The sequence below is a fragment of the Platalea leucorodia genome, assembly GCF_965183815.1.
Source record: "Platalea leucorodia genome assembly, chromosome: Z".
Taxonomy (NCBI): domain Eukaryota; kingdom Metazoa; phylum Chordata; class Aves; order Pelecaniformes; family Threskiornithidae; genus Platalea; species Platalea leucorodia.
The window spans coordinates 11,980,401-12,001,889 of NC_138858.1; the positions used below are offsets into that span (position 1 = coordinate 11,980,401).

The following is a 21,489-nucleotide window of genomic DNA, read 5'->3' on the forward strand; positions in this document are numbered from 1 at the left end:
TGTTGTGAGGCAGAGAGCAGGTCTGAGACCTCAGTCCTGCCCTGGGAGCATAAGCAAACATGGCCCTGCGATGGACATTTCTTCTGCTCCTCACACCTCTGCTGGCAGCGCACAAGCAGGAAGAGCCGGACCTCAACATCTCCGGAGAACCCGAGGAAACGGGTAAGAAGTGCTCACTCCTCTCCCCACAAGAGAAGGTTTTGCTGCTCTCCTACTGCAAATTTGCTGTATATCTTTACCATGTGCAGGATGCAGTAGCTGTATCAGAGAGGACTGGAGACGATGTCCACACCAGGGCCCAAGATACTCAGGCATCAGTCAGGTTGTGGTGGGGTGAAGCTCTATTTGGGGATGGAGGGCAGCAAACCCCCGTGTGCTGGGAAAGCCTCCACAGGGGCCTTAGCATTCCTCCATGAAGTGGGCCGTGTCCCTGCGAGCCGCAGGTAGCCATCTCTCTTTGCACTGTGTGCAGATGCCATGTCCTCACTGCAGCGCAGATACGTTTTGGTGCCCAGCAGAGATCTGGGGAGCTGTGAGCTGAGCCCCTGTGTCTCTAGGAGACTCTGAAGGGCAGGAGTTACGGTGTGCTGGGATTGCTCTTTAACGGGCTTCTTGGTGCCAGAGGGGCAGGGCACCCCCAGAGCTTTGCTGGGCTCTTCCTACACAGGCTGCACGCTTCCAAACCAGCAGAGTCATTTAGTGAGTATCATCAGGCTCACATGTTATCTGACTTCCCAGGAGTGAATCAGTCCAGCATGGCGCTGTCTGGGGTTTGAGCTGCGGTCCAGGGGCCGTGACTTTGCGTCGCTCTGCATCTGTCTGAATTGGACCATTTCTCTAAACTAATCTTGCCAGATCTAGGTGATGAAAATCATTACACTACCATCTACTCTTGTTGTCTCGACCCACTGCAGGGACATGTCTGGGCTGACGTAGGCTAAAGAAACCTGGACCCTGGCTATGATAGAGGCCCTGGAATGGGACCAGGACAAGGGTCCACTTTCCCAGGGGTCCTTGAGCATCTCCCGTGACCCTGGCAGATGTAGGGTACGACTGGGGAGGGGGAGCAGCCCAGTGGAGACAGTGAACAAGCTGCTCCCGCTGCACATTGCTGTCCCCTTCCGAGCACCCACAAAGCTTCCCCGTGCTGCGGGGACCAGGGTGGCAGGCAGCGTGGGGCTATCCCCTTTCAGCGAGGCTCCTGCACACCAAAATCACTGGGCCAGCTTCCCCCCCACACACCCTGTCCCCCAGCACTGAGCACCTGCAGCACCGGTTCCTGATGAGCCGCAGGCATGGCAATAATTTTGGGGAAGGGCCGTGGGCCACAGGCCCAGCACTTGCCGAGGGAATGAGGCCAGATGGCAGAGCCGTGTCCCAGCACTGGGCAGGCACTGAGGGCACACAACGGTGCAGCTGGGAGCCCAGGGAAGAGCAGAGCAGCTGCAGGCAGAGGATGTGGTCGGTGTGTGTGGTACAGGCATGAGCCAGCGCAGCACTGCTGCTCTGCTCATCCCGTCACGGGGCCACGGTGCACTGAGCAGGCTGCATTGTCTCATTGTCCTGTTGTTACCTTATTGTCTTGCTGTGCTGTTCTTACAGGGTTTTTCTCCCCCCTGAGATGCAGCACCTGTACAAAAGCCTCATCCCCTTACAGTCCCAGCGTGCCTCGGAGGCAGGTGGAGAAGCTTCTAGGGGATGTTTTCCATGCAGAGGCAGGGTCTGTGATCCAGGCTGGCCCTGGCCCCTTTCTCGTCAGCCTGGCTTGACATTTCACAGGGATTTAGTAGCAGCTGACAAGGAGCCCTAACTAGGAGTGTAGCTGCAATGCCCGGTGGGTGGGATAGTGCTAGGAAAAATAACGCCACGCTCAATCCAAAAGGTTTTGTGTCAGTGGGACTCGAATTTCAAACAGTGCCTAGAGTAAATCCTGTGGGGAACACAAATGCTAAGAGACTTTGCAGAGGAGCGCCTTGGGGCTGGACACCCTTGGGGCTGTGAACTGTATGCTCCACCATGCTTCCACTTCCCATTACCAGAGTACAGATTCAGGAAACAAGAAGTTCACCTCCTGTTCTTAAAATCCTGTCATAGGCCGTTTTGCATGGCACTGCAGTACAGGTTAAAGTGCTGCCATTTCCCTGCTCTTCCCACGGTGCCTTGTCAGTGACCTGCTTCGCCACCCCCTTTCCCTGGCACTGCTCCCAAGCAGAGCAGCCCCGAGGTCTCTCTGCCCCTTCCTCACCCTCACACTGCCCATCGCCCTTAAAGACCCATTTGGCAGCTTTGGTTGCTAGCGATGAGTACAGAGATGCTTTAAAACCTGTGCGTGTCTTCTTGGTGCCTTGCAATACCTCTCTCCACTGGTGGAAACAGTGGTTGCTTTTCTTAGCTCCTCTCAGCAAGCACATGGCATCAAATACAGCAAGACTCCAGCACACTTTGCTGTCACCTCAGTTAGCTGCTGAGCTGCCATGGGAAAAGGGTTGAACTTTGCCTGCTGCTCCTTAGATTTCACCTTGTCTTTTATTCTTCGTGTATGGGATAACACAGTGTAAGAAAGTATGCCTTTTGCTGGTAAGCAAAGGACTGAACCCAGGAGCCTGACCTGAACTACCAGCATAGCTATTTCTCCTTTCTCCTGATCCTTCACCACATCTGCTTCTAGGGCATGCTGGGGCTTTGTTTTGCCTGCCAGACTCATAACTCCTTTGCAGCAGGGACAGGCAGTCCAGATATTTCTGTAAAATACTTACTATATTCATGGATATTAAACAATATTAACAAGGAGGGTATTTCATATTCAGTAGCATCAACTGAAGAAAAACCTAACAGTTAATCTCTGACTATATGAGACAGATAGATAGACTACCCTTTTGTTACCACTCCTGCCTAGACATTCAGCATTCTCCATTTTGCAGTGAGCATGCATTGCACATTACAAGAGGTGCCTGTTTGGTCACGTCTACACCATATTTTCCATGCTGAAATTTCACTTGTCTCAGCCTCTTTCCTATGGTTGGGGGCAGAGGCCCTGTGGGCGGCTGTCTGCATACCACAGTGCAGGGTGAAAAACAGTGTCTGATGACTGTTTCTTTATTCTCCCGGATGCTGTTAGTCCCTACAAGGCTAGAAGCTGATTGTTATTTTCCCCTTTCTCTCTGAGCACCCTCCCTTCCTCAGTGCCTCGTCCCCCCGTGCACAGGCGTGTGCATCTGTCTCCTTCGCACAAATGGTGAGCTCCAGCCTGGTGAGACTGGGGCCGATCTGATACCCTCTGACTCACATGTGCCATGCAGCTTCCCATGGCTGCCACCAAAGCACACAAACAGCAACCCCAGGTTAGAGCAAAGGCTTCTTTGCTCCAAGGAGCTCTTTTCCCGCAGCAAATATTACGGAGTGGTTGGAGACAGCATGTAAGAAAGTGAGGGAGGACAGAGGTGTCCCCCCTAACCTGTGCGTCTCTACTGCACCCAGCAGTCATGGATTAGCTTCTCCCAGTGAGTTTCTAGTGGTAATCACATGCCTGACAGGCTTGGGCTTGTGGAGAAGTGAGGTTGAACTGGGTTGTATTCAGCAATGTTCTTGAGGCAACACCAGATGTGGCCTGAAAGTGTCGTCTCTTCCCCCTTCTGTGGGGAAGCAGAGACTTCTAGGCTTTACCCTCAAACAGTCATCAGAAATGCCACCAGGAAGGGCTCTGAGCGGCTGCAGGTGCCTGAATGCAGATGGTGTTTGTGCTGTGACACCCTGCATCTCTTCAGCTCCTCTGCAGCAGCAGGGGTGCGGGTAGGAGGCAAGCCCTGGAGGGTGTGTGGCGGCACAGAAGGATGCTCTGCGTACAGGAGGTAAATAGGCTCTGGCACCCTCCCAGGCTGTCTCGCTGGTGTACACTACCCCTTTGCAAGGCAAGCAAGCTCATTTTGTCATACCCAGCCCTCTGTGAGACCGTGTTAATTCCCAGGCTAATTTCTGAGGCTGGTGCACTCCCCTGCAGCAGCACTCTTCAGGCTCTGGCTCCTCTGAGCGGGGGGATAAGCTGTGAGCTCTGCCTGCCTTTTCTGATCTCTCCCACCCAGCCCTTGGGCTCTGCCCTGCGTGGTCCATGCCCAGCCTGGGTCTGGGTGCTGCATCAACCCCTGCCTGCCTCAAGCGTGATCACGATAGGGCCACATCTGCCAGGCCAAAGTGCTCTGGGGAGCCTGCGGGGAATCAAAAAGGGGCTGAATGCTTACCCGCACAGCTCAGAGGGCTCAGAAAGGAAAGGACGATTTGCAGAGGATGGGCACCCCAACAGTGCTTGCAAGGAGCTCTGTGGGCACAGCCATGTCCAAGAGGGAACAAGAGGGTTTGCCTGCCGGACTGCTCAGCGATGGAGTCCTTGCGCCCAAAGGGCAGATGTGGCCACTGACGCACTGCTGGCACACATGCGGTCTTTGCAGAAGCACGTGCTCTTGCCCAGTGCCACACTGGAAACCGTGCCGGATCACAGCAGCATCCCACCACCCTACTCCTAGCAGGCACCAACAGGAGGGCTGAGGAAGGCCTGGAGTGAAACTGCGCCTCTGCCAGGCCCTTTTCACCTGAAAAAAAAAAAAAATAAAAGGGAAAAGATGCCGCGTCTCTGGCAAAGGATTAGGGCTGATAAATTCCCAGGTTTAAGAAAAGCGATTCACTGGAATCCTGATGAAGGTGGCCAGCCTAGTCAGAAATGTGTGGCTGTTGTGCCAGCTCAGTCCAAGGGATCCCTTCACACCCGCTTCCAGCCTGGGAGCCTTACATAGCACCTATTTACTTGTAGTTTAGTGAACCGCCCGTAACTAAGAGAAAGGCTGAATCAATTCTAAATGCCTGTCAACAATAGTTAGCGTAATGCTGAATATGCCTAATTTCAGTGTGCAGAAATTAGGCGCATTCAACCTTTTACGTTTTTGTAAAAAAAAAATCATGAACTTTAAACAAAGACTAATTCTCCTTTGTACTACAAAAAGTCTGCACTGTATTACACCTCTAAAGCAGCAACCATGAGACGTGGCCTTTTTAAACATAGCATTACCCCTGGCCTTTGTAAGGAAGCACCATACAAGGTCAAAAACGTCTAGAGAGGTTCCTTCATGGTTGTATCAGCAGCACATGCATTGCTACGTGAAGGGCACTAAAAGTTTTGGTGCGAGGCTCAAGGAGGGCTGGGAGCAAGGCAGAGCTCTGGCGTACAGCTGCAACCAGCCCTGCCAGTAAAGCATCGGTGTTTGTAGGAAGACACTGTCCCAGATATCTATTGAAATCTCTTGAAGTCAGCAGGTTGCATGCAAAGGAGAATTTCTCTTCCCCTCCTCGTTTCCTGCCCAGCAGGTTGCCATGTCCTGTGAAAAACCAGTGGGTTTTGTGTCACTGCAGGGACTGTAACAGCTACCATGAGGTATGGAAGCACATACAAGAGGAAAAGCAACGAGCCCCCTTTGCACCAAAGGTCAGGACTGGGACAGTCTGGGACATGCCAGCCATGCCCATGAGCCCTTGGGCAGCCCCCTTGCCTCCTGGGGATGTCTCCACTGGAGGGGTTTCATGCCCTCAAACCACTTCTTGCTTGAGGTCAGGCCCCGCAAACCTCTTTTCAAGCAATGATTGTTCACGTTTCTGCTGTGACTCTAAGCTGGAAGGAACCCCATCAATGAATAAACTTTGTACAGGCAAGATTTTGGGCCCTGAAATGCAAAATGAAACACTGGAAATGCCTTCACGAGTAGCCTTCAGCTGCCTCAAATAATTGCTGCTCCATTTGCCAGTCTGGTGGGATTTTATTCCATTTATTTGGCAGAGGATTTATTCTGGCTGAGATGATGCAGCTGTTGTGGTCTGTTGGCCTGCAGCACAAGGTGTGCAGAGCCTTCATGGTGAGTCCTAATGCCATTTGGGTGTGTTGGGAGGCAGTGTGAACTCGCTGTGCCTGCTGGGCAGCACCCTGGTAACTTCAGACAATGTTTGCGTACTCACCACTGAATTTGTTGGATGAAGAAAGCTCACATAGAGGTACATTTCTTGTTATATTAAAATTGGTATCTGGTCAGAGGGTAGAGAGTTAAATTAGTGCCATGCAGAGAGACAGCAGCACTCCTGTCTAGAAACTAACAGAAAACAAATACGAAGATTTTGGCAGAGGTGCTCACCAAGCCACTTTCCATCATCTATCAGCAGTCCTGGCCAACTGGGGAGGTCCTGGTTGACTGGATGTTAGCAAACATGATACCCATCTACAGGAAGGGTCGGAAGGAGGATCCAGGGAACTACAGGCCTGTCAGCCTGACCTTGGTGCCGGGGAAGGTCATCTTGAGTGCCATTACGCGGCACGTATGGGACAACCAGGGGATCAGGCCCAGTCAGCAGGGGTTTATGAAAGGCAGGTCCTGCTTGACTAACCTAAACTCCTTCTATTGCAAGGTGACCTGCTTGGTGGATGAGGGAAAGGCTGTGGATTTTGTCTACTTGGGCTTTAGTAAAGCTTTTGACACTGTTTCTCACATCGTTCTCCTGGAGAAACTGGCTGCTTATGGCTTGGATGGGCATCCTCTTCACTGGGTAAAAAACTGGCTGCACCAACAAAAAGTTGTGGTGAATGGAGTTAAATCCAGTCACAAGTGGTGTTCCAGAGGACTCAGTACTGGGGCCGGTCCTGTTCAATATCTTTATCAGTGATCTGGACAAGGCGAATGAGTGCACCCTCAGTAAGTTTGCAGATGACACCAAGTTGGCCGGGAGTGTTGATCTACTGGAGGGTAGGAAGGCCCTGCAGAGGGATCTGGACAGGCTGGATCGATGGGCTGAGGCCAACTGTATGAGGTTCAAAAAGGCTGAGTGCCAGGTCCTGCACTTGGGTCACAACAACCCCATGCAACACTACAGGCTTGGGGAGGAGTGGCTGGAGACCTGACCGGTGGAAAAGGACCTAGGGGTGCTGGTTGACAGCCAGCTGAATATGAGCCAGCAGCGTGCCCAGGTGGCCAAGAAGGCCAAGAGCATCCTGGCTTGTATCAGAAATAGTGTGGCCAGCAGGACCAAGGAAATGACCGTCCCCCTGTACTGGACACTGGTGAGGCCGCACCTCGAGTACTGTGTCCTACAAGAAGGACATTGAGGTGCTGGAGCGTGTCCAGAGAAGGGCAACGAAGCTGGTCTAGAGCACAAGTCTGGTGAGGAGCGGCTGAGGGAGCTGGGGTTGTTTAACCTGGAGAAGAGGAGGCTGAGGGGAAACCTTATCGCTCTCTACAACTGCCTGACAGGAGGCTGTAGCGAGGTGGGGGTCGGTCTCTTCTCCCTAGTAACGAGTGACAGGATGAGAGGAAACGGCCTCAAGCTGCGCCACGGGAGGTTTAGGTTGGATATTAGGAAAAATTTCTTCACCAAAAGGGTTGTCAAGCATTGGAACAGGCTGCCCAGGGAAGTGGTTGAGTCCCCATCCCCAGAGGTATTTAAAAGGTGGTTAGATGTGGTGCTTAGGGACATGGTTTAGTGGTGGATTTGGCAGTGCTACGCTAATGGTTGGACTCGATGATCTTAAAGGTCTTTTCCAACCTAAATGATTCTATGATTCTATGACTTACTTCCATCAATTGCCCAATCTACATGTTGCAAAATGCAACTAAACATGCAGCTGGTTAAATACATACCTGCAGTCCCTGCTGAGTCCTTTCTGCCAACCCAGACGTGGGGGTGTTACCCCTCCTGGGTGAGGATGGGAGGGACATTGGACAGGAGGTATCCAGTCCTAGGAGCCAGAGGGTATTTTGGGCAAGGGATGGAGAGGAGAAAATTACAAGAGTAACCTGCAGAGCAAAAGCGAATTGGCAACTTCAGTGGGCTTTTTGCTGCAAATCAGTGTGCATGTGGGTGTGAGCAGGTAGTGCCCAGCAGGATGACGGGATGCAGGTGAGTGGTGCCAGCAGAGACTCACGGGGGTTTGTGCACTCCCACAGCCTCTGTCTTTGGGGGAGAGAGCGCAGGAGAGAGCAGCATCCACTGGGCTGCTGGATCCCTCTGTCTGGGATCCCTCTGCAGCGCGTGGGTGGGCAGGAGGGCCTGCGGGTAACCCTCCTGCACTGCACCTGAGGGTGCAAGGGGGGTGCAAAGGTGCATCTGGGGTCTGGGGCCTCATCCTGGGAGGTGCTCATCTCTGCCATCCCTCTGAAGCGAGGGGGACCAGCAGCCCGCTGGACGGGCCCTCCTCACCCCCGAGGATGCTGCTGGAGCCCAGTGATCCTCAAGGCTCTTCTGCATGGCCTTTGCACACAGGAAGATGTAAAGCTCCCTCCGACTGGGACCCCAAGCTGCAGTTTACCCCGAACCAGAGCAGCTATGCCTTGAACGATTTGGTGCAGCTGAGCTGTGCTGGGGAGTATATGCCGTCGGTCCCCCAGATCAGATGCATTTCCAGCGGGACCCAGACCTTGTGGAACGAGACTGCCACCTGCAAGGGTAAGCACAGCCCCACACCACCCTGACCCTGGGGTCCCAAGCTGGCGTTAGACAGGGTGACAGTCCAGGAACCAGGGACCCGGATCCCTCGGAGCCAAGGGAGGAGACAAAAGATATGGTAGTGCCATCCGAGCAAGCTAGCAACTCCTGCAGAGTTTCCTGAGCAGTGCAGAAGGAGACCCCCCTCCCAACGAGCCTTGCTGAGTGGTCATGTCATGGAAGATGGACATGCCACCTTCCCTCTCCCTTCAGCGGCTGGAGGGATCGCTGGGGATTGCTGGTACCCCACCACCTACCCCTGACCCACCTCCTCATCACCTCCCACCCCAACTAACACCCACTTTCACCTCTGCCAGCAACGTGCCAAAGGCCCCAGTGGGACTCAAGACTCCGGCTGGCACCAGAGCAGGACAATTACAAGGAGAACGAAGAAGTGATGCTGAGTTGCATCAATGGTTTCAAGCTGTCCTTCACCCACGTCAAATGTGTGAGGGAACTCCAGTACACCACTTATGGGACACCTGAATACAGAGAAGTCTGGCATGGAAGGGGCAGCGGAGGCGGCTGGGTCCGCATTCGGTCCAACGTGGTGTGCATCGGTAAGGGAGGCATCAGGAGCTCTCCTGGCTGCCCCGCTCTGCCCTTGCTGAGCAGCAACGGGGGAAGGCAGGCTGTGTGTGCACAGGAGGTTTCAGTGCTGAGGAGGTTTCAGGCTCTCTGCCTGCCTGGGGAAATGGGAGGTGCTGCTGAAGGCCGTGTGGAGGCAGCCCCTGAGCCTGGCCTGTGCTTGCCTGAGGGTCCCGGCAGGAGGGGGCTGTGGGATCGGGGCGGGGGGCAGTGTCCAGAGCTGCCTGTGCCAGGCCAGGGCAGAGCGCAGGGTGGGCAGGGCTCCAGCCTGCGATCCACGGGTGGGTGGGAGGTTCCTGGTGGAGGTGGAAGCGTGGGGCCCTGCAGATGGGTGCCAGGGCCTGGGGCAGGATCTGGGGCCAGCACTGAGGTGCCCACAGAGGTGCCATGATCCTTGGTGTGCCTCCAGGTGAGTGCATAGGCCTGCTTGTCCCCCTGCCTGCCCATGGAGGTGAGGGAGCCTGGGCGCCTCTGCTGCAGCCCCAGGAATGGGAGTGGAGGGGACTGAAGGGAGCCCCGAGTGCCCAGGGCTGGGTCAGCCCTTGGCATCGGGGCTGGAGGCTGTGGGGGAGGCAGCTGGGGGAAGAGCGATGCCCTCCCTCACGCGATGGGCATGTGGGGCTGCCCCGGGCAGGGACAGAGCTGTGCTGAGTGTGGGGATGGCCGTGTGTGGGCAGCCCAGTGCGCAGGGGAGGTGGGCCGGCAGATGAGGTGGGAAACTCCCTGCTGTGGGCTGTGGTGGACGGCTAAGAGTGTCCATGGACAGAGGTGGCTGGATGGGGGAGGTTCAAGGATGAGTGATCCTTCACTCTTTGAGTGCACAAGGAGAGCCCCCTCCCAATGAGCCTTGCTGAGGTGTTATGTCATGGAACATGGACATGCCACCTTCCCTCTCCCTTCAGTGGTTGGAGGGATCGCTGGGGATTGCTGGTACCCCACCACCTACCCCTGACCCACCTCCTCATCACCTCCCACCCCAACTAACACCCACTTTCACCTCTGCCAGCAACGTGCCAAAGGCCCCAGTGGGACTCAAGACTCCGGCTGGCACCAGAGCAGGACAATTACAAGGAGAACGAAGAAGTGATGCTGAGTTGCATCAATGGTTTCAAGCTGTCCTTCACCCACGTCAAATGTGTGAGGGAACTCCAGTACACCACTTATGGGACACCTGTATATAGAGAAGTCTGGCATGGAAGGGGCAGCGGAGGCGGCTGGGTCCGCATTCGGTCCAACGTGGTGTGCATCGGTAAGGGAGGCATCAGGAGCTCTCCTGGCTGCCCCGCTCTGCCCTTGCTGAGCAGCAACGGGGGAAGGCAGGCTGTGTGTGCACAGGAGGTTTCAGTGCTGAGGAGGTTTCAGGCTCTCTGCCTGCCTGGGGAAATGGGAGGTGCTGCTGAAGGCCGTGTGGAGGCAGCCCCTGAGCCTGGCCTGTGCTTGCCTGAGGGTCCCGGCAGGAGGGGGCTGTGGGATCGGGGCGGGGGGCAGTGTCCAGAGCTGCCCGTGCCAGGCCAGGGCAGAGCGCAGGGTGTGCAGGGCTCCAGCCTGCGATCCACGGGTGGGTGGGAGGTTCCTGGTGGAGGTGGAAGCGTGGGGCCCTGCAGATGGGGGCCAGGGCCTGGGGCAGGACTGATTGCTGATACCCCACCACCCAACCCTGACCCACCTCCTCACCTCCCACCCCAACTAACACCCACTTTCACCTCTGCCAGCAACGTGCCAAAGGCCCCAGTGGGACTCGAGACTCTGGCTGGCACCAGACCAGGACAACTACAAGAAGAACGAAGAAGTGATGCTGAGCTGTCCTGAGGGTTTTCAGCCATCCTTCACCCACGTCAAATGTGTGAGAGAAGTCCAGTCCATCAGTTATGGGAAACCTGTACACAGAGAAGTCTGGCATGGCAGGGGCAGCGGAGGTGGCTGGGTCCGCATTCGGTCCAACGTGGTGTGCATCGGTAAGGGAGGCATCAGGAGCTCTCCTGGCTGCCCCACTCTGCCCTTGCTGAGCAGCAACGGGGGAAGGCAGGCTGTGTGTGCACAGGAGGTTTCAGTGCTGAGGAGGTTGCAGGCTCTCTGCCTGCCTGGGGAAATGGGAGGTGCTGCTGAAGGCCGTGTGGAGGCAGCCCCTGAGCCTGGCCTGTGCTTGCCTGAGGGTCCCGGCAGGAGGGGGCTGTGGGATCGGGGCGGGGGGCAGTGTCCAGAGCTGCCCGTGCCAGGCCAGGGCAGAGCGCAGGGTGTGCAGGGCTCCAGCCTGCGATCCACGGGTGGGTGGGAGGTTCCTGGTGGAGGTGGAAGCGTGGGGCCCTGCAGATGGGGGCCAGGGCCTGGGGCAGGACTGATTGCTGATACCCCACCACCCAACCCTGACCCACCTCCTCCTCACCTCCCACCCCAACTAACACCCACTTTCACCTCTGCCAGCAACGTGCCAAAGGCCCCAGTGGGACTCGAGACTCCGGCTGGCACCAGACCGGGACAATTACAAGGAGAACGAAGAAGTGATGCTGAGTTGCATCAATGGTTTCAAGCTGTCCTTCACCTATGTCAAATGTGTGAGGGAAGACCAGTCCATCAGTTATGGGAAACCTGTATATAGAGAAGTCTGGCATGGAAGGGGCAGAGGAGGTGGCTGGGTCCGCATTCAGTCCAACGTGGCGTGTGTTGGTAAGGGAGGCATCAGGAGCTCTCCTGGCTGCCCCGCTCTGCCCTTGCTGAGCAGCAACGGGGGAAGGCAGGCTGTGTGTGCACAGGAGGTTTCAGTGCTGAGGAGGTTTCAGGCTCTCTGCCTGCCTGGGGAAATGGGAGGTGCTGCTGAAGGCCGTGTGGAGGCAGCCCCTGAGTCCAGCCTGCAGTTCTCCAGTGGGTGGCAGATTCTTGCTGAAGGTGTGGGTGACAAGGGTGTCCCTGAGGGCTTCTGGCAGCAGCTTGTGCACAAAGGAGAGAAGCGTGGGAGAGCTTTGTGTGGTGGTTTGTGGTCTGCGTGGCATCCCAGTCGGGGCAGGGGGATCAGAGGGCTCTGCTGCCTGTGTCCTCTCAGACTGTGCAGCTGTGAGTATCACAGCTTGCTCCCTGTAGGCTGGTCCCCTGCAGGCTCTGTGTCATGGTGGGCACAGGCTTGGCACCATCTCCTCAGCGCTTGGGACACTGAGGCCCACCAGCTCTACCAGACCTGGAGTGACCAGTTTCAGCCTCTCACTCTCCCTCCCGGCTGGGTGGGCAGCAGGGCTGTCTGAGTGCAGCACCCTTGCAAGGCTGGGAAGGGAAGGGAAGGAAGTGACCCTCTTGCAATGTTTCCTTCACAGAGGTCCTCCAGGTTGTCCCCGGGACCTTGGACATTTCCAGCACCAGCATCAAACTGAACTGGACCTGCAGGCTCCCTGACGCCTGCCAGCACATGCGGGCCACATGCCGGCTGGCAGTGCCTTCCTCCCCTCCCTGTGAGGCTGAAGAGGTGAAAGGAGAGGAGATGCTACACGGCCAGGAGGGAACATTCACCTGTCCCCCTCTGCAGCCCTTCACTGACTACAGTGTCACCATCTCACTGCCTCCAAGCACGATCCTGTACACGCGGCTCCTCAGGACGAAGGAAACGGGTACGTGTCCTCCTACATGAAGTGTGAAGGTGCCCTTCGCCCGGCAGCTCATCCTGATCATCCGCTCCCTGCAGCGATGGTCCCGGGATGAGGGCTGCTCGCACCCTGTGGGGCTCAGGGGAAGGGGCTGTGCAGGGCCCTGGAGCACAGCACTCTCACTCTCCCCTGGGCCCGGAGCTGCCTGCACCTTGTGCTGGGCTCAGCCCCTCCTCGCCAGCCCCAGGCGTGACCCGTCCTCCTGTGCTTCCAGTGCCGGACAAACCGGAGCAGCTGTGGTTGGATCCCAGCACAGGGTCCCTCAGGTGGAAGGCGCTGCCCTCCTGCAAAGGGGAGATCATCGGATACCAGGTACCAGGGCACCACAGACTCCCCGCAGTCCCCCTCACCTTGCCAGGCGCCTCCCTGCCTGGAGCTCTGTGCGTGCAGGCGAGGAGAGTGGGGAAGGGCAACCCGTGATGACCTGAAGGTGAAAAGAGAAGTTCAGGGCTCCTCTTGTGGGAGATGTCACCACAGTGCCTGCGGTATTGCAATACCATACCAGTGACCTGGCCTCGGCCTCATTATACATATATACACCTCTTCAAAGGAACTGCCTCCCTCCTGCCCTCAGCTCTTCACAGAGGCTTGGTCCTTTGCTCACCGAGGCAGCCGCTCTGACATCTTGAGCGTTGGCTCCAAATTCCTCCTCTCCTTCTCTTGTCTGCTTTGAGGTCCATGCATGCGGCCAAGGCTCCTGCTGGTTCCTCTCTGGGAGCCTTCCAGAACTGCGGCAGTCACAGGGCAGGGGAGGCTTGCAGGGGTGCTTTGCTCTCTCTCGGTGTGCGGTGGGCAGGTTCCCAGAGGGCAGGTGGGAGCTGCCAGCTCTGTCTCTTGTCCCCAGCTGAACATCACGACAAGGAGCACGCAGGACGGCGGCTTCCTGGAGATAGAGCGGCTGCAGCTGCGGCTGAGCAGCTCCGTCACTGAGCACCCACTGCCCAAGTACAGCCCTGGCAGCAGCTACGTGGTGACGATGCAGGGACTCACAGCCGCTGGAGCCGGGGCTGCGTCACTGTGGGAGTTTCAGACCAACAGCTCACGTAAGGCTTGTCGTGCCCCAGTCCCTCCAGGGTGGCCGCAGCGTGCGCCCCGGCTGAGGCAGCTCTGTCCCCAGCCCTGTGGCCTCCTGGCCGGCGTGGAGGAGCCTGGGCACAGAGGAACTGTGCTCCGCGGCCTGCACTGCCCGGGGCTGCCTCTGCTCCCTGCACAGCCCCTGCCATGCTGCCTGCTGGTGCTCATCCCCCGGGTCTTCCCCTCCAGACACCCCACACCCTCTCGGCAGCAGCTGCCGCGGTGCCCGTGACGTCTCTCCATCCCAAGGGACAGCCGTGCTTCACCTCCACCCCATCGCCCGTCCTCACGAGGCGGTGAGGTGAGTGCAGCCCCCAGCAGCTCTGCTCTCCGCAGCCCCGAGATGGGTTTCCCTACTGGCAGCACTTGCTCGCAGCGGCCTCCGTCCCTCTGTCCCGCGGCCCTCTCACCGCCCTGCCTTGCAGGGAGCACCAGCTCATCGTGGCCGCAACGCACAACGGCACGGGGGTGGAAGGCACCTGCTTGGGGCAACCACAGCCCTTCAACGCCAGCCAGCAGCGCGGCGCCTACGTGGCCGCTGCGTTCAACCTCACCGCCCCCACGGACTTTGTGCTGGGCGACGGGACCCGCGGGCAGGGTTACCACAACGTTGCCCTCCAGCTGGGCTCGAACTACACGGCCCTTCTCCGCCTCATCCGCCGCTCGCAGCAGGTACCCGTCGCGGGGGGCTCCTGCTCCCCCGGGACGCTGCCAGCCAGGGCCGGGCCCCTCAGCAGGATCTGGGCCGGCCACCGACGGTGAGCGGCAGTGCTGCAGAGGCTCCGCTCCCGGCCCCTGTGCTGAGAGCCCAGGCACCTTGGCAGGACAGTGTCCCCGGGGTCCTTGGCCACAGCTGGGCCCTTTGCTGGCTGTGGGTGGGAGGCCTTTGCCCCCAGGGTGGGCAGTGGGGCAGGAGTGGCCTGAGCTCTCCCTCCCGTCTCCTCCAACAGGCAGAGAAGTTCACCTGCGTGTGCTACAGCTTCTCTGTTGGTAAGTGGGCTCCTCGCTCCCTGTGCCCAACCCTCTCTCCCACATCTTCCCTTTTCCCAGTCTGGCCGCGTCCTGTAGAGAGGAGCTGGCCGAGCGCAGGAGCAGTGTTGTCTCGTTCTCCTACCTCCGTCTTCGTGGAATTTCTCTTGATCTTGAGGCTATCTATGGTAGATGGGCTTTGAGCAACCTCAGGCCACTTGGGCAGGTGTGGCATGGATGGCAGCTGGACACCGTGCGTCATCCCTGCCATCATCACATATTACATCTTAGTTCTAGTGCTCCCCTGGTGCATGTGCAACCCCAGAGATGCAAACCCCTCGCCAGGCTCTGGCCGTACCTGGGGCAGTCAGGGAGACAGGGCCCATGCTGAAGGGTATCACACCAAGCAAGCACTCTTTCTGCACAAGCTTAGCTATTCTCCAATGCAAACCCTGTGGTTGGAGATGAGGGAAGCTGCTTTTCACCCCATGCCCCTGTGGGATCTCCCAGTGCCTGGTTCAGGGTGTGTGGGAGCCTGAGCCTGGGCTGTGCTGCTTGCAGGGCAGGAGCCGGTGCCTCCGCTGGGCAGGATTTCCATGGTTATGGCAATAGCACTAGTCGTTGCACTCCTGGCACTGGGGATTTTGCTGCTCATTGTGCTCTTCAGGTCAGTGTGCCCCTAACCTCTTCTGCTCTCTGTGAGGCATCCAGCGCCTTGCACTGCCTGGGAATGTCCAAGTGGACCCTGAGATGAAGCAAGGTGGAAGGCAGGGCTGTTACATGGGCAACAGCCTTTCCTCTCTCTCTCTCTCTTCTGCTGGTCTATGGGCCTAACTTGCTGTTTTGCAGGCGGAAGTACAACAGTTCAAAAACATCGGAGAACAACAGCACTATCCCCCTGCAAAGATGTCAAGGAGGTGCAGTATGACCAGAGGCCCTGCATGCCTTGTCTGGACAGGCTGTCTGTTAAAAGCACAGGCAGGGTGCTTACAGGCTCTGTAAGGTCCTTACAGGAACAAGGGGATCCGAGCTGGCTGGCATCGGGAAAGGGGCACCTCCCAGGAGAAAGGGACTTGTGTGGCAAAGGACAATCTAGGGTTTGGTGGGGTCCTGACCACTGCAATGCCAGCTCAATCCCAGCTGCAGAGCTCCAGGGCTAACCATCAGGTGCATGCTAAACTCCTGGCCTCATGGTCTCCATAGGTGTGTGCAAGCTGAACACACAGATCCCGGTGGAGGAACTGCTGGAGGCACTGAAGAGGTTTAAGAGGGCAGAAGTAGAGGCAGAGCAGACAGAGGATGAGTCAGTCGACAGGCATGGCGCTGGGCGGCTGGGAGAGTACCAGGTCTGGTTTAGCTTTGCTTTTCCAGCTGGCTGCACTGTCCACGCAGTGCTCACCCCTTCCTTGGGTGTGCCATGCAGTTGGCCTTGGCCAGCCCCAGAACACGTGCCAATGCAGAGTGGGCTTGTCTTCTTCCTCTGCAGCAACTGTCCTCCACTTTGTTGCATCCCTGCGACGCCGGGAAGGAGCCGTGCAACCAGAGCAAGAACCGCTACAAGAGCATCATCCCATGTAAGCAGAGCTCTCAGGGGTTGGCACAGGCACCTGGAGATGGTTGGACAGTACAGGGTGCTGGGCTGTTGTAGGTGCCCCTCCATTTATTCAGCAATGCTGAGCTCCTTGTCTCATCCTCTGTGGCCACTGAAACCCAGAGGGATTTTCCAAAATTGTCATGTTGGCCCCACTGATTTATATCCAGTTGGAAAATCCTTGTTCTGCTCCTCAAATCTCCCTGCAAGCTTAATCATTCACCCTTGTATTCCTGTTCCTGCTGTTAGTCATTGCTGAACACCGCTGTGTCCCATCCAGAGGTGGCTATTTGTGGCAAAGCACAGGGAATGACCCAATGTCTGTCAAAACTTAAAGCTCCTCTGGGCCTCACATGGTGTGGACATTTGGCCATTGCGTTAACAGTCTTCCCCAAAACCATGTTGCCTTTCCTGCTGTGCCATGTCACCTTTCGTCTCATTAGCTGTTCTTTACCTCTCAACATGTCCTGAGGCATGGAGTGCTGCTGAGGAGGGAGTGAACAGTCGCAGGCTTTCCTAAATTATACCCCGCTCCTTAAACAGTCACTTCGCTGCTGCCCCGAAGAGACAGTCCACTGACTCCCACCTCCCTTCTCTTTCAGACGATCACTGCCGTGTGGTGCTGCAGCCCTCTGACATGGGGAATGGCTACATCAATGCCAGCTATGTGGATGTAGGTAGCGAGGAATTGCTGCCCTGGGCAGGGTAGAGACACCTGGGCAGGGTAGGAGAGGTCCCTGGCTGCGCTGGATGAGGATGGTCCTGCTCACATGGGTGGTCCCAAGGTCTGGCACTTGTTGCCCTCAGGTGCTGGCAGATCTTGGAATGTTGCATTCCTTGCGTCCTCTCTGAGCTGCCCACTGTACTCTGGGTTTGTGTGCAGTTCTCATCCCTAACAAAAAGGGACCTGTGTGAGGGGACAGGAGCTGAGATGCAGCCCCTGGGTACCCACTTTCCGTGCTGGCCAGGAGTGTTGCTGTGGGACACACTCTCCTGAGGGCTTTGGGCTCTGATGCCTGGGGAGGTGGGTTCTTTATTTCATTCCCTGTTAAACGATTAACCCATGTGATCAGCACTGTTTGAACCTTTCCCCCACAGAGCTACCGGAGTCCACGCTTCTTCATTGCAGCTCAAGGTGGGTGCTCCCAGCCTTCATGCTCAGGAGATGCCAGTCCCTGCTCTGAGCACTTCGGGGAGTGGGGAACTGGGACAGCAGCCTAGGAGCTGTTAATGGCTCAGTCCAAGGCCCTGTATCTCCTGGGCCTCTGTCTTGGACAGTGGTTACAGCTGCTGCAGAGCATGGAAGACCTAGTGGCAGTTTGGCAGTGGCCAGCTGGAGGTGGTCCTTGCACGGCCCAGGCTGAGGACATGGTCCTTCCACCCACAAGCCTGGTTTGTTCCCTTTGGTGGCTGGCATGACAGGGGCACACCTGCAAATGTCTGACATGTGTGCACTCAGTGCACTTGGAGGCAGGCTCCTTCCGATGGTGCAAAGCCGAGATGGGTGAGTCCTTTGTGCAGCATGTGGTGAGGAGGTCTCAGGCTCCTTGCAAAGCTGCAGAAATGCTCTTCAGCAAATAGCACCCTAAATGTGGGAGCAGCTCATGGCCATCTTGAGATGGGGAAGCCCCTGAAGCAGCAGTGAATCCCTGATGTACCCTGGGCTCACCTGCCCTCCCATTTCCTTGTACCAATTTCTAACATGGGTGCTGAAGCCACGGGTGATGTGCAGTGTTAGTCCCCGGGCAGAGGTTAAGCCCAGTGCTGCTCGTAGCCTGGGAATGTCTGAGCCATGCCCAGGAGCAGCTACACCCCCATGGCTTGGACACTGGCACAGGGATCTCCTCTTCCTCCCCAAGGCCCCTTGCCTGGGACGGTGGTGGATTTCTGGCAGATGGTCTGGCAGGAGAAGACCTCGGTCATTGTGATGCTGACGGGCTTAGTAGAGCAGAACAAGGTAGAGAAACCATCTCAGCCTGTGCTCAGCTTGGGCCTCCACAGAGACCAGGCTTCCTTGCTTGCTTTGCTTTGCTTTGCTCCCAGTGCAGCTGTCAATGAGCACAGAGAGCAGCTCCACACCACTGCTGGCTTGCAACGCTCCCCTCATGAGTATGCTCATGCTTAGTGGTCTCGCTGCTGTTGACAGACCAAGTGTGAGCAGTACTGGCCAGAGCAGGAGCAGGTCTACGGGGACTTCACAGTGACACTCAACAACACCAGGACCACCACGGGCCTTGTCACACGCATCTTCTGCCTGCAGAAGGTAAGCCTGGCATGTAGCTGAGATGGGGATACAGGATGCTTTTGGGTTTCAGCAGCTGGTGGGAGCTGTCAGCCAAGAGACTCTGTGGGGAGCCCTGCCTGTTCTCCAGTGCTGACAGGTCAGCATTGCTGTCACTGGATGCCATGCCAGGGCATCGGCCCCAGGTTTCTATGCCAGGCAAAGGCAATTGGTCAGCTCTAGTGGTCACCCCAGCTGAGTCTGGACTGATCATGCATGTTGGCAGATCGTGCATCCTTGAGGGGCTGGATGAGGTGATTACAAAGGGTATAAAATGGCATCTCTGTACATCCAGGATGATGGGACAGGTGCCTGCCTGTCACCTGGGCCAATCTGCAGAGGGTCCACATTGAAAGTCCATGGTCACTTACAGCTCCTAAACCTGAAGAGATAGTTTATGGTTTAAGATAACTTACATAACGCCATTTCTCAAGACAAGTACTTCTGCTGAAGTTATACCTCAGATAATAAGCAGAACCTGAAGGAGCTGCAAGGAGGGGAAAACAGGTACAATATAAAGAAATTGCAGTTATGCATATTCTTGTCTTTTCTTGTCTTGCCCAGAGCAAAGTCTAGCTGAAAGGTAAAGCTGCAAGAGCACGTGATGATGGGACATAGCAGTTCATTAGTTCAGGCCAAGTGAATGTGATGTTTAGGGAAAAATACATGATGGGCTGGTAACAAAAGTGACTACATTCACTTCAGCACAGTACCAGCCTTAGGAAATACCTTATTTGGGAAAGCCAGAGCTTTTCAACGGCTATGGAAACACTCTACACTGTGATTTCTTTTTTTTTTTCCTGGGGCACAAGCTGCATTTACTGCTCTGAGTTCAGTGTTTGCAGCATGGGGAAGCAGAGAACAAAGTGAATTGTGTAGCTGTGTGCTGGGTGAATTTGCCCTTTGCTGTCTGATGAGCTATAGTGGAGCAGCCATTGTGGTGGGGGTGCTGGGGGAAACACGGTGTGCTGGTGCCCCCTTGAAGTGTTTTTTTCCCCTACTCCCTACTTCTTGGCACGCAATTACTTCACACAAGTTTCCAGGTTGGTTCCTGCCCCCAGCTCCCAGCTGTGTCTCCCTCTTTGCAGGCAGGCTGTGCTCTCCCAAGAGTGGTGGAGCAGTTTCACTACCTGCTGTGGCCAGACCATGGGGTCCCCAGAAACCCTACCCAGCTCCTGTGCTTAGTGGAGGTGGTGAACAAGAGGGCGTTGGAAGCTCCTGCTGGACCTGTGCTGGTGCACTGCAGGTACTGGGGCTGGAAATGCTTGGGTGCTGGGGCTAGGCTGGCTGGGGCAGCACTGACCCCCAATTTTATGTGTTCTCAGTGCAGGGATCGGGCGGACAGGTACCTTCATCGCCCTGGACTTCCTCCTGAAGATGGGGAAGGCCGAGGGGAAGGTGGATGTGTTTCACTGCGTGCAGAGGCTGCGGGAGCAGCGGGTCAGCATGGTGCAGACCCAGGTGAGGAGTGTTACCTGCTCCCTGCACACCGTCAGGCTGCAGATCTGCTTCCCGCCCTTCCCAGGGACGTGGCATGCAAAGCCACACTCACCATGCCATTCGTGATCTAGCCACGGGGACTGGAGCTGCCAGGTGATGGAGACTGCAGGATCTTGTTTTCAGTGCTGTGTCCAAACCTAGTCAGGATCCATGTTCCCCTGAGACCCTCTGAGGTGCCAGCAGCATTCATTTGCACCAGTCATCCTGGTATAAAAGGGCTGTCTTGTAGGCAAGGAGCATGAACGTGAATTCACATGTCCTTCAGGCTTTCAGGATGTCTGCCCCTATGGCATCTTCTGGGCAGCAATGTCCTGGCCGAGGGACTACGTCCCCATAGTCTGCTCAGTGCTTGGGACCCTTTGGAGGAAATAGGTTGGGCAGGACCATCCAGCTGCTTGTAGGACTAACTAGTTCACTGGTTTTCTGGGTTTCCTTCCCCAGAGCAGGAGTGTGGTCTGAGAGGGAGCATTAATCTGCAGGAAGATGGTCTTGTATGTGTTTTTGCGGTTCCTGGCTGTTTCTCAGGGCAGGGGTGCCTGCACTGAGAGGTGTCTGGCCTCAGGGCCCCACAGCAGGAAGGTGAAGGGTGGACCTGGCTCATTCCTGGCTCAGGTCAATGCCAGTGTGCTGGTGGAGTCCCAGGGCTCCTCATGGAGCTGCTCCAGACTATGCAGCTGACCCGTGTCCTCATGTAGGAGCAGTACACCTTTCTGTACGAGGTGCTGCTCGAAGGCTTGCTCTGCGGTAGCACCGGGGTCCCAGTGGAGAGCATCGCCAGCCATGTCCGCTGCCTTCGAGAAGCTGAGACCTCAAGGCACAACAATGTCCTGGAGAAGGAGTTCAAGGTACCACCAGGATCTGGTGCACTGGGTCTGGTGCTTCGGGGGCTGGTCTGTGGTGCCTCCCTGCTACTGCTCCCCTCCCTAGCTGTGGGCTGGAGACAGGGGAGCATTTCTCTGGGGTGGCTGAAGAAGGGGAGGAGCTGACAGGCAGGACTTGCTTGGCTGAATCATCCCTACAGGCCCTGCAGAAGTTTTCTGAGTTGTTCCAGCTCTTGCCACACAGAGAAGCAGAGAAACCCAGCAACCAGCCCAAGAACCGCAGCCCAGGGATGTTACCAGGTAGGGCTGGGTAGCCCCTTGCTCTGTGACCCAGCACCTGGGAGCAGCATGAGGGGATGATGCTGCCCTGCTGCTTCCCTCCCCAGCACCATGCCACTGGCAGGTTCTGCCCAAGGTCCAATCATCATTTTCTGGTTGGTAATAAATAGATTAAGTTGGTCCCTCTATGGGAGCAAGACCCCGTCCCTGCTTCCTTCTGGTCTTGCTGGAGGCATACATTCATGGGGT

General features: G+C 56.6%; 1 protein-coding gene across 3 annotated transcripts in view; it reads left to right on the forward strand.

The window, feature by feature from the left end:
• LOC309602649 (receptor-type tyrosine-protein phosphatase U-like) overlaps positions 1–21,489 on the forward strand; it is a 25,939-nt gene continuing 4,450 nt past the window's right edge. For 2 of the 3 annotated variants that reach the window (XM_082336405.1, XM_082336404.1), the window contains exons 1-24: positions 1–162; positions 8,287–8,469; positions 8,826–9,068; positions 10,103–10,345; positions 10,809–11,051; positions 11,518–11,760; positions 12,399–12,689; positions 12,940–13,037; positions 13,570–13,768; positions 13,989–14,100; positions 14,225–14,471; positions 14,750–14,789; positions 15,330–15,435; positions 15,618–15,685; positions 15,972–16,114; positions 16,255–16,342; positions 16,962–17,032; positions 17,458–17,494; positions 18,219–18,316; positions 18,506–18,622; positions 19,729–19,886; positions 19,966–20,101; positions 20,836–20,985; positions 21,162–21,261. In XM_082336405.1, coding sequence (XP_082192531.1) covers positions 60–162; positions 8,287–8,469; positions 8,826–9,068; positions 10,103–10,345; positions 10,809–11,051; positions 11,518–11,760; positions 12,399–12,689; positions 12,940–13,037; positions 13,570–13,768; positions 13,989–14,100; positions 14,225–14,471; positions 14,750–14,789; positions 15,330–15,435; positions 15,618–15,685; positions 15,972–16,114; positions 16,255–16,342; positions 16,962–17,032; positions 17,458–17,494; positions 18,219–18,316; positions 18,506–18,622; positions 19,729–19,886; positions 19,966–20,101; positions 20,836–20,985; positions 21,162–21,261 — 3,517 coding nt within the window. In that variant the 5' untranslated portion in view covers positions 1–59. The remainder of the gene's footprint in view (positions 163–8,286; positions 8,470–8,825; positions 9,069–10,102; positions 10,346–10,808; positions 11,052–11,517; positions 11,761–12,398; positions 12,690–12,939; positions 13,038–13,569; positions 13,769–13,988; positions 14,101–14,224; positions 14,472–14,749; positions 14,790–15,329; positions 15,436–15,617; positions 15,686–15,971; positions 16,115–16,254; positions 16,343–16,961; positions 17,033–17,457; positions 17,495–18,218; positions 18,317–18,505; positions 18,623–19,728; positions 19,887–19,965; positions 20,102–20,835; positions 20,986–21,161; positions 21,262–21,489) is intronic. The other variant, XM_082336406.1, reaches the window with a different exon arrangement.